This window comes from Eschrichtius robustus, chromosome 17 (assembly GCF_028021215.1).
Source record: "Eschrichtius robustus isolate mEscRob2 chromosome 17, mEscRob2.pri, whole genome shotgun sequence".
Lineage (NCBI taxonomy): Eukaryota > Metazoa > Chordata > Mammalia > Artiodactyla > Eschrichtiidae > Eschrichtius > Eschrichtius robustus.
Genome location: NC_090840.1, coordinates 25299304 through 25311800, shown reverse-complemented (window position 1 = coordinate 25311800; position 12497 = coordinate 25299304). Strand labels below are relative to the sequence as shown.

The 12497-nt window shown below is 39.1% G+C and overlaps 1 protein-coding gene and 1 pseudogene across 1 annotated transcript; one reads left to right on the top strand and one right to left on the bottom strand.

The window, feature by feature from the left end:
- Nucleotides 1-1701: 1701 nt before the first annotated feature.
- On the bottom strand, nt 1702-2194 carry LOC137751025 (NADH dehydrogenase [ubiquinone] 1 alpha subcomplex subunit 6 pseudogene; annotated as a pseudogene).
- SLC10A5 (solute carrier family 10 member 5) lies at nt 2061-6235 on the top strand. Its single transcript, XM_068525467.1, has one exon. The coding sequence runs from the start codon at nt 4600-4602 to the stop codon at nt 5914-5916; it is 1317 nt and encodes a 438-aa protein (XP_068381568.1). The 5' UTR covers nt 2061-4599; the 3' UTR covers nt 5917-6235.
- The last annotated feature ends 6262 nt before the right edge of the window (nt 6236-12497 follow it).

Genomic DNA, 12497 nt, shown 5'->3' with positions numbered 1-12497 from the left:
TGTGATTTCAAGTTTAACTATGAACTGACATTTAGCAAATTCTCTTATCTAATTAACATTTATTAGGTTATGCTGTAATAACAACAGCAAAGGTATATTTCTCATTTGGTTAATGTCGGCTTTGATTGGTTGTGACTCTGCTCTATGTTATCTTTACTCCAGAATCTAATATGAAGGAATGACCCCTTCTGGGGACATTGCCATTCTTATGGCAGAAGAAAGAGATGGCTCTTAGAAGATAACGTGCATCACTTTTGCTTTAAGCAAGACACATGGCCAAGCCTACCAGCATGGGGCCTTAGTATCTACCTACATTATGATGTATAAATTGATGTGTATACATGAATCATAGAAACTTAGAGGTCATCTCACTCACTCTTCAAATTTTGTGGATGAGGAATCTCAGGCCTAGGAAGGGAAAACTATCTTTTTGTTGTCACCTAAGTGCTTTGGGGCATATCTCTGATAAAAAAAACCCCGTCCAGTAGGATTCACCATTTTGTCTGTAATCATATAGTACAGATAAGAAGAAAGAGGGGATAGTTAAACTACATTACAAGTCCTTTATATACATAACAAAGCAAAACACATGCCAAAAGTAACTACATTTTACCAACACATTGAAATTAATGCTCCTGACTGATGTACTCTATCTATACTCAACAAAGTACTACTATAGAGAAGAAATAGAAGTTATTTCTGTTTGTTATTTGTCCCTTTCCTACTTTGCGATAGACAGGGATAGTGGCTTAGGTTTAATTAAAGGAATAAACTCACAATGTTTATTTCCTCTCTAATTCTTTCTTCATATTATTTTCATGCAGTGAATGGAGATAACTTCTGACTTCTATCAGCTGCTTATACATTCATTTATTAACCTAGTTATTCAAATACCTACTAAATGTAAGGATTTGATTCTAACTGCCATGGTGGATACAATGAAGAGATGTATACCTACTTAAAGCTATAATACAAAGCAGTGTGGCAAGTGCCAATGAATATATAGTAAGTATAGCTATGTTCTAATAGCTCTTTTATCAGAAACCGTAAGACCAGAAGTGGAAATAATCTTTAAATATATTCCCAGATACCAGAATGTTTTTGTTTTTTTGTTTTTTTGTTTTTTTTTAACCTGGGTCAAGATTTATTCTCGTCGCCAGAGCTACATTCCAGTTTGCAAAGGGAATACTTCTGTGCGTGCATTGAACAGCTGTGTCCCTAGCAGGATGCCTGATTGAGAAGGAAGTTAATTTCATCTTAAGGACCAGTGCTTGTTGCGGATAGGGGGTTAGGCCTCTGAGCAGCCATTTTCTTCAGAACCCAGGGAAAAATAGCCCAGCTTGTCAGCTCTGCTTCTGGGCCTCTTAGTGCTGCTCGGATCCTCCTCCAATAGCAAGAGCTGGCGGATTTTGGATGATCTGTGCCATTACACCAAAATATCCAATCCTGGGGGCTGTAGAAACAGCTAAGTTAACAAAGCCATCCAGCATCATACCCAGAACGGCAGTTTCTGAGCAGATGGCCTCACCACTCCTGTTTACCAACATGCAAGGCTCTGAGAAAAGAGAATCTAATTTACTAGAAACACCACACTTCAGGAGAAGGGAAAGAACAGGTGGTGTGTTCAACTTGTTCAGACAAAAAGTGAGACTGCAGAAGTAGAGCTTCTCATTGGTTCACCAATGGAATTCTATCATGAAATGACCATCATATATTGAGTTTATTTGTGCTCTAAAATATTTAAATATCAACATGCACTTTTCCATTGAGTGATTTCACGGGTCGTGCCCAACATAGAACTTGGACAGGAAATCCTTTGGCCTTGGTGCTTCTGTTTCATGGAAAAACCGCATAACGTGTGTCCGCTGCTTCCACACTTTGTTTCTTCCAGTTCCATCTTTCCCTTAATGACCAGAAGATCAACCGCCCTGGGGTCTATGACGTGGGCATTCTTCATAAACATTTCTCGGACTTTATCCCGTCCCTGTTTCACAGAGATGTCTAGCTGGAATAAATGCACAGTGTTCGGCACCTCCCGATACCAGGCGCGGTAGAGCTCGCGCACCCTCCGCTTGGCCTCGTTCATGTCCTGACTGAAAATGGGCTTCACCGAGGTGGTGGCCGCAGCAGCAGCCCGGCGGAGGCCGCTCGCCGCCACCTTGCGAAAGAAACCACCTCCCAACTTCACCCCGTTTCAACCCGTAAGTCCGGCCGAGGGCCAGAATGTTTTAATACAAATACCTTAGCATCTGCATAATTACTTGCACATGGTAGATGACCAACACATGTCTCATGAATTGAACTGAAGCTAAATATACCGGAAAAAATACCAATGCGGGTTGAAAAGCAGGGAAGTAAGGCGGGCAGAGATTGAGCTACACTTAAGGAGACTAAAGAAGAGGTCCTGTCAATGATTAGAAAAGAGACAAAGCAGCATGGAGGGAAGGACTTATGTCATCTGGTCCCAGATAGTGGAGCAAACTAGTCTGTAAGAGACACAGGTGCCAGCATTCTTGGAGGCTCTATGGACGGGGGCTCCGGCCTGAGAAGTCTTCTAAAGAGAACAAGATTGTGGGCAAGAGAGGAAGTCCCCCCAGTGTCTCGTTTCCAAATTACTCTGAAATCAGACATCTTTCTCAGGCTTTCTTTTAGGGCTTTCAGTTGAGTCTGCTTAATATAATTCTAGCGTTGGCTGTCCCCCACCCCTCCTTAGAATCTTTCTACCTGCTCACAGGCAACTAGAATTATAAGCAGAAAACCCACAAGTAGAAAAATGTTTTAAATTCAGATAAATATCTAACTACAGTATGATACAAATGAGCTTAAGCTTCATATAATCAGCCAGTAAATACACATGAATAATAAATTACTAGATTTTCCCAGATTTGTCAGATTTTATTCCAGGCAGTTTTCAGATAAGAAGCCTTGGAGAACCTGAAGAAGGGGAAAGGCTACAGATGGAAGGATCTGAGGAAAGTAAAATTTACATTCCTCACCTCTTTGACCTGGGCGACAAAAATTGTGAATTAAGATATTTGGTCACATAACTGTAAAGATAGCTTTGGTTTCATAAAGTTCTTGTCTTATGTTTGTTTTGTTTTTGTCTTTTTAAACCAGGGAAGTTCCCTGGGAACTTAACTGAAATATCACAGAAACATTAGTTCCAGTACCTATTTCAACATTGGTGTAGTGTATTTTGTTTTTCTCAATGTGGTACATGGAAATAAAATTTATGGACTATAAAGTCTATTTTATTTGAAAGATTAACCTACATAAGTCAAATTTTTAAAAACTTGTAAAAATATCCAATAAAAATTGCTTTGACAATTTTTGAGGAGCAAACATTTTATGATCTAAAATACTTAATGTATAACTGTCATTGTTCCATTTGACACAGATTGTGTCATGATTACAGGAAGGATCTGCTGAAATGATTATATGATCAGAGACTACTAGATCTGTAGGCTCAGTAGTAGATAACTGTAGTGGGGTTTTCTTGTTGTTGTTCTTTGTCTTTTTTTTTTTTTTTTCTGCTTAGCTTCAGAAGCCCCTCCTCTTGTTTGGGAAACAGAAAGCGTTTGTGAATCTGTGGGTTGAAGTTCAAAAAGCCTGACTCTTTTCCTTATTCCTGGCAGCCAAGACAGGCATATGACCTAAGCTGGGTCAATTGAATATCCTTGCCCTAGCTGTGAGTAAGAATAGTGTTACTAGGAAGGAATAAAAGATTAGAATTAGTCAGTGGGCTTCCATTGCCCCATTGTGTCAGGGTCCAAGTGTCCAGCAGCAGTGGTCCCTCAACCAGGCTGTACCTTTGGCCATGGATCTGGCTATGTGCTCTCCCTAGGTTGCCAAGCTATCTGGTAACCATCCAGGAAATTTTTTTTCTACCTAAGGACACCACAAACAGTTTCAGTTTTTGCCTAACTGATATCATCGCTGTTTAGAGTTATGGGAAAACCCTAACTAGCCTAAGGATGCTGCAAGGCCAATTTATGGGCTCTTCAGTTTCCTAAGTAATGATAAAGAGCCACCAAGACTAAGCTCCAGGAGGGAAGAGTCACCTAGCTTGATTACCGTGGTATACTCAGCTCCTAGCTCAGGGCCCTAGTACACAAGTTCAGTAAATTTTTATTTGATTTTGACCTGAATGAATAAAATAGTAACACCCACCTCTAGGCCTCCTCAACATCTATTTAAAATTTTTGGATCCTGTCTGCTTTTAGTGTAGATTTTCCTTAGGAAGGAACAGAACTCAAAAAAAGATGACACTAAGGTTTTAAAATCAAGTAAGTAGGAGGCTGTTTTTCCAGTGGCAGAAATGAGGAAGTCAGGAGTAAAGATTAGGTTTCTGCTGTGATAAATTGAACCTGTTAAATGCTATGACTTTTACATTTCGTAACAGTAGGTTAAACCGGTTATGTCACTCATTCGATAGCTCTGTATTTGTTTGAAAAATACGAGAGTCCCTCCTGCTGGACTTTGATCTAGCAGGAACAGCTGTTACCTAACAACCTCAGACCGTCACTGGAACACCTGTACAAGAACGTTCTTTAGTTTATTTAAATGGTTTTGCATATGTAATTTATTTAAGCCTTCAAAATGATTAGAAAACTTTTTATGGTCCTGCTTTTGTCGTCTGTGACTCTTGGAGAAGCAAGGAAGTCGTTTCTCAGTTTTCTGAACATAGAAAAGACTGAAATACTATTTTTCACAAAGACTGAAGAAACTGTCGTTGTAAGGTCAAGTTACAGAGATAAACAGCCAAACTCCAGCTACCTCTTTGTGCAACTAGAAGATCCTAAAATGCTCCAAGTGGTGAATGTGACTAAGACCTTATCAGATGTTACCAACTTTACCATAGACCTGGTGACAGATGAAGACGGGGAGACAAATCTGACCATTCAATTGTGGGATTCTGAAGGTAGGCAAGAAAGACTCATTGAAGAAATAAAGAATGTCAAAGTCAGAGTGCTCAAACAAAGACAAGACAGTCTTTTCCAGGCATCAAACCTTATTGATAGAAATATCCTTATGCTTTTTCTACCAATGATACTGTTAAATAAATGTGCGTTTGGTTGTAAGATTGAATTACAGGTGTTTCAAACAATATGGAAGAGACCTTTGCCAATAATTCTTGGGGCAGTTATACAGTTTTTTCTTATGCCATTTTGTGGATTCCTTTTGACGCAGATTTTGGCATTGCCTGAGGCACAGGCTTTTGGATTTGTAATGACCTGTACATGCCCAGGAGGGGGTGGGAGCTATCTCTTTGCTCTGCTTCTAGAAGGAGATGTCACTTTGGCCATTTTGATGACTTGCACATCAACGTTACTGGCCCTGATAACGATGCCTGCCAATTCGTACATATATAGTAGGATGTTAGGGTTATCAGGTACTTTGCATACTCCTGTTTCTAAAATTATGTCAACACTCCTTTTCATACTTATACCTATATCAGTGGGAATAATCATCAAGCGTAGACTACCTGAAAAAGCGAACTTCCTGGAGAGGATCATTAGACCTCTGAGTTTTATTTTAATGTTTGTAGGGATTTATGTGACTTTCAGAATGGGATTAATGTTTCTAAAAACAGTGAACCTAGAAGTGATTCTATTGGGTGTCTTAGTTCCTGCTTTGGGTTTGTCGTTTGGGTACTTTTTTGCTAAAATTTCTATGCTGCCTCTTCCTGTTTGTAAAACTGTTGCTATCGAAGGTGGGGTACTGAATAGTTTCTTAGCCCTTGCTGTTATTCAGCTTTCTTTTTCACAGTCCAATGCAGACTTGGCTTCTGTGGCTCCTTTCACAGTGGCCATGTGTTCTGGATGTGAAATTTTACTGATCCTTCTGTTCTACAAGGCTAAGAAAAGATGTATCCTTACCATAGAAGAGAAAAGAAAGAAAAATCCCCTGGTCTAACAGTTAAAGTTTTACTGAATTTTCCTACTCTGAATGAGGTACTGTGGGAGATTCAAAGAATATCTGAAATGATGCCTGCTCTCAACTCACTTATGATCTGATTGAAAACTTGACATTAGGGGAGAAATATATACATACATATAATCATATGTGCTGAACACCCAATGAATAGTACAGACAGTTAAATGTACAGGAATTCAGAGGAAGGAGACTACTTTTCAACTGTGTTGGCTTGGAAATGTTCTATAGAGTTGGATTTTAATATAATACTTTATTATGGTGTCTTGAACAGGAAAGAGCAATAAAAAAAAAAAAAAAAAAAAAAAAAGTCCTCCTGCAGTGATTATGATATATCCCGAGTATTTATGGAAGGGCTGCCCTTCCATAATAGGCATTTGGTAAATGCTCACACAGTGAATGAATATGTAAATTCCTCTTTGGAATCAATGTCTTAAACTAAATATAGCATTTCTGCTCTCATAAGTGTATTTCCTCCTGTCGTCCACGTCTCCCACTAAAGACGTTACCATTTACCCTGAAGCACAGGGTCATCTCTTCCCCCTCTTCTCCTTTCTTCCCTCTTCTTTCTTTCATTATAGTCAAACTATTTCCTAGTTTTTTTGTTTTTTTGTTTTTTTAAAGAAAGCATCCCAGGTGAAGTGAGGTGGACCAGTATTCTTTTTTTTTTTTTCTTTTAATTAATTTATTTATTTTTGGCTGTCTTGGGTCTTCGTTTCTGTGCAAGGGCTTTCTCTAGTTGCGGCGAGCGGGGGCCACTCTTCATCGCGGTGCGCCGGCCTCTCACTATCGCGACCTCTCTTGTTGCGGAGCACAGGTTCCAGATGCGCAGGCTCAGTAGTTGTGGCTCACGGGCCAAGTTGCTCCGCGGCATGTGGGATCTTCCCAGACCAGGGTTCGAACCCGTGTCCCCTGCATTGGCAGGCAGATTCTCAACCACTGCGCCACCAGGGAAGCCCCAGTTTCCTGTAATATCTTTTTATCAGTCTCCTCTCTATTCCCAGTACTACCACTTCTGTTCTGTCCTAGATTGCTGCTTCCCTAAACCTTTCTTACCTGGCTTTTGGCCTCTCTGTCCACTCTCCAAGCACTGGCAGATTAATCTTCCTAAAATCTAACTTTGATCATCTGCTTTCCCTGCTACAAACCTTTTTGCCTCTTGAATAAAGTCTGTATTCCTTAGGGAGGCATTTTGTACGCTCTGCTCACTGACTTCACCCTAGCTTTCCAGTTTTATCTCCCCCCCCACTTCTTTACACGCAGTCTTTGCTCCAATCAACAGATAACTTGATAACTCATGACTCTGCCTTTGTTCACACTGTCCCTGCAACCTGAGGGGACCACGTCATCTCTGTCTAGATTTTGACCACTCTCACAGACCTGGCTCAAATACCACCCTTGCCATGAAGCTTTGACTAATCCCCCTTAGCTACCGGGAACTGAAATTTCCTCTAAATTCTCATCACAATTTTTTATGCTCATAGTACTTGCATTACAGCTATTTGTGTTCCTATCGTATCCTCCCTATTTTGCTGTAAATCCTTGAACATGCAAATTATAAACATAATATAATATGTAAACAATATAATAGAATATTAACAGTACAATATAATAGTATGAACAGTACAATATAATAATATAAACAATAGAATATGATAATGCAAACAATATTCATTTTGATACTCCCCATAATATCTAGCATATTTCCTGTGTGCTTATTCAAATAAAGTGTTGAAGTACAGACTAGGGCCCAAATGAATAGTATGCTCGTTTTTACACCACTGTTGAGTTTTCAAAAGCAATTTTTAGTATCTAGTTCCAGTTTGCACTTCTCTCCAAAGAAAGTAAGGGCATCAAGAAAGAGAACTATCAGTCTAAATAATTCTGCTTCCCATATTTCCCAGGCCCTTAATTGTAGGCAAATTACTTAACCATCCTGTAGTACCATTTCCTTATCTAAAAAATGGAGATAATAGTGTAAACTCCATCAAACTGTCATAGGAATTAAATGAGATCTTATTGACAATGTACTTAGAACAGAGTACATGCTCAGCAAGTGTTAGCTGCTATAACTATTTTACCGGATTTTAAACTTTTGACCTTGATATATCTACTGTTGGTTTGAAATACTAATCTGATAAGTCCCTAGAGCCTAAAACTTCGAACATTTTCCTATCAGTGTTATTCACCATCTTAATCATAGTATTAGGGAATTTTTGTTCAGTTTGCCAGCTGATAAGACAACCAAAGTTCTTTTTCTCTTATTTCACCAAATCCAGTATGTTAATACCAAGACTCATCAAAGCGCTGGTTTGGCATTGTGATGGATGGTTATTATTCACTTTATAAAATGATAATTGCCTACATGAAATACTTTACTACTGACTCCTTTAAATGGAAATCTCCACTTAGGGGTTTAATATATAATTAAGCTTGCATAAATTTGACTTATGTACATTTTCATGAACATATTTTACTGATTGGGAGACAAGAAACTGCCTTTCTAGTTGCTCTTCATCCTTAACTTTGTGGTCTCGAACAAGACACTTCTCTGCAGTTCAGTTTTCAAATCTGTAAAATGAAGAGATTCAACTGAGGTTTAAGATCTTGCTTAACTCCTAATCCTGTAATTCTGGCATAAAACTCTGGGACATTAACACCACGGGCAGGGCGATGGTTTCAGGTTGATAAGAATAACCACTCACAGCTGCTGCTTCCTACTTAAAGCAACAACAAAAATATGAGTTTCTTGAGGGCAGGGACCACATATTATTCTTTGAATTCCCTACAGTTTTTAACCAATACTTTTAATTGAGTTGGTGCTCGTAAAACATTGAATTAATTAATCATTAATGTCTATGAAAGTCAATATCATATACTCTAGGGCCAGATAATGCCGGGGTCTGCAGTTCCAGCTCTGTCACCAACTGGGTGACATTGGTCAAGTTACTTAATCTCTCTATGCCTAAATTCATGTGGAAAGTGGGGATAATGATAGTACCTACCTTATGGTATTGTTGTGAAGATTAAATGAGTTAGTATTAATAAGGTCCTCAGAATAATGCTTAACACATAGTAAACTCTATAATTATTATGGTTACTCTCTGCGTGTTTGATCTTGCACTTTAAAAGCAGATGAATGTGTACAAATGGAACTTGGAATATATTTTATTTATCTTATAGATGTATCATGGGAGATTGAGATTTTTATGTAGGAAAATTTGTTTAATTTGGATGGGGATGAAGTTATTCAAGCCATTTATTTATTGTTTAATAATGAGAGGCATAAAGCAGGCTAACTAATTGCTTGAGTTCATACCAACCATTTGTCCAACAATAATCAGTATCAAGGCTGCAAAGAACAAAAGGCTTTATTTGAAGTCTTAAGAATTGCAATTCAGGAGACACAGATTTGGGACTTCCCTCGCAGTCCAGTGGTTAAGACTCCACACTGAAGGGGGCCTGGGTTCAATCCTTGGTCAGGAAATAAGATCCCACATGCCATGCAGCACGGCCCAAAAAAAAAAAAAAAAAAAAAAATTTATTTTAAAATTAAAAAAAAACAGAGAGAGACAGGAGACACAGATTCGGGTAAAACTGAAAGAGTATTGCAGGGGAGAGAAAGAGTCAGGAGCTTATGCAGGCAAAAGCCACAAGATTGTTCAAAAATTATGACTGATCCTGATTCAAGAAAGGAAATATTTGTCCTTAAGGCTGTCAGGAGTTATTTTAGGGTAAGGGTCCAATAAATAGCTTGAGTTTCTGGAACATTGGGTAAATGTTCTGGATGCATGTGTTAAGATAAGTGGTCAAAAGTTTCATTTGGTCTGAAACGTGCATAAGTCACACCTCCTCGATGGGCTCCTGGCTCCATTTTAGAAAGCTCTCTTAGCAATACCAACTCCATTTTGATTTTCCTTTCACACATTTTACACAGCCATGATTGATTAGACAAAAGATCCAGAGGTAGAGGGATAAGCCATTTAAAAAAAAATAAACTTTCATTCCAACCTTTAATAGAGATGATTCTATGATACATTTTTTTCCAGAACTAAAAACTCTATATGTAATTCCAACCTACGTCATGTCAAAACGTGAAATCTTGTTAGGTATCCTGAAGATTCCACCCATAAGGAACCTGCATTTTGTGTTTATAAATTTTTGTCATTTTTAATCAAAGTCCACTAAATAATTATTAATTAAGAAAGTCTTGGTATGTGGAATCTGCATTTTTTTTTTTTAGTGAAAGGAGTTGCCATTTAAAAGAAGTCAGCTCCAGAGACTAAATAAAGTTAGCAAGATACCCAAGATTGCAGGGGAAGGAATCACCATGAAGGTCGCTCTTTATTATGCAAATACAAGGCACCTATCACTCATGTAGGTGATGACCAGAGCACTCTGTGGCTTGACAAAGGCCATCCTTCCCAGAACCCCTCCAGGAATAGTCAGGTGTCTGGGGAGGTGTCTAGGGCATTGGATCTTGCCTCTCTTCCATTTTGAGGTTTAGCATAATTGGAACCTCTGTCATGGATGCAAGTCCGCTGGTAGGAAAGGATATCAAAGGCTCCCAAGAGGGAACTCCCCATTAGGGAAGTCTGGAACGGTGATCTGGTCACCATGCCAGGGAGCAGATTTTGTCCTGGTATAGTGTGTGGCTGAGGCTGGAAACTGACCCCTCCATAACCCCAAACCACCTTGGCACAGCAGACAGTCTTCGGGGTTGGGAACAACGGCTGCAGATGTGACTATAGCTTTAAAAAGTGCTCTTTTGGGAAGCCAAGATCAATGCACCAGGTACCGAGGTCTCTGCAGCCATCTGAATCACTCACAGCACTGGACAAAAATCTTTTGGATTGTGTGGGACCAGTTTGCAACACTGCCAAAACCAGATCGGAGTGCTAGACCTCCCTGTGTACTAGAGGATTCTTCATTTCACTTTGTCAGGCATTTGAAAGCAGAACAACCTCCTTGGACTGAAAAATCCCTGAGTTACTTGAGGACAATTGTAAAGTAGCAGCTGAGGCTCCTAGAAAGATTGTACTTCTTGCTCATTAGAGGTAGGAAGCTTGAAATGGTTTTAATTTGAAGGAATGAGATATTCTATCTATCTTCACTTCGATTACACCGATTTTAGCAGCTTTGTTTATTTAAACGAGGCTTAAAGAGGACTCAAATGACATTTCTGCAAATGCCTGGAAAATTTTATTTGGTTAAAACCCAACACTTGTCACCACAGAGTTGGCAAGATTTTTATTTTAAGATGACTGACAATGAAGAACCAAAAAGCTAATTTCTAAAGTTTTTTTATTTTTTTTAATCAAGAAAACAAAAGCATCATTTGCTAGACAAATTGAGGTGTTCAAATTAGATACTTACAGCAACACTCTTTAGAAGGAGACAAAGTTCTGGCTCTTTGTGAGGTTTGAGAATTGGTCCCACACTTCATGTCATTCATCTTTGAGAACCCTCATTTGCAACACGTTGGTGACAATACCCTGTCTTCTGATCAAGCTAAGAGAACCAATCACTGCAAATGCAAGGAGCCAAATAACCTGCTTCCCTGATCCTGTTGTGGCTAGGACATCTTTTACCTGTGCACTGCCTTTTGCATTATAATAGTAAGACTATATGATGCCAGACCTGTAATTTCAAGAAGCGGAACTATTTTAAGGACCATAGACTAGTCCTTGTATTTCATGTGATGCAAGCTTATCGTACCATGTATTCCCTGAATATGGACTTTGGAGTCAGTGTGTTCTACTCTTTGCTCTTGCTGTGTGACTTGAGGATAAATAACTTCCCTGAGCCTCAGTTTCCTCGTCCGTATGATGAAGCTGATCATATCTTCTCATGGAACTGTTGCAACCTTTAAGTAAAATAATGCATATGAAAACAAAAGCGCCTGAAGCATGGTAAGTCCTCACTACATGGTTACCAAATAAATTATTGAGAATAGGGGCAGTTGGTTCTGGCCAATAGATGTCTGTCTGTCTACCTATCATAGGTTTACTATAGTGTATATTGTTGGGGAGGAAGAAAACTTTCCTCTAGGAAACCTTCTAAGTTCTGGCTGGTCTAAGAATTAAATTGACATGAGACAGATTCAACAGGAGAAAATCAAATTTAATTTTATACATATGAGAATCCCACACACATAAGGGGGAGACAGACCCCACATACATGAGAGGGTCAGAGGCAGAAAAGTAAAATGAGGACTACATGCCATCCTGAGCTAAGGAATGAGATGGGGGCCTGGGGCTTCCAAGGACAGGAGGATGATAAGAAGAAAAGCAGATGTTTGGTAATTAGATATTTGCCCTACCATATAGATGGGGCCCTTTAGATAAAGCATATCTCCAGTAATAACTCTTTTCTGAGAAAAATTTCCAGTTTAAATTCTTCTAGGTAGTTAAGGGAGGGAGAGTATTTTCTCTTGCACTCACCAGGTCTCAGTTGCCTTTAGCTCAAAATAATCCTCATGCAAAAATGGAACATTTGGGGGACGCTCCGTTATGAACCCCTACAATATGTATATAGTGTAGGTCTACCCAGCATAGTTTTAA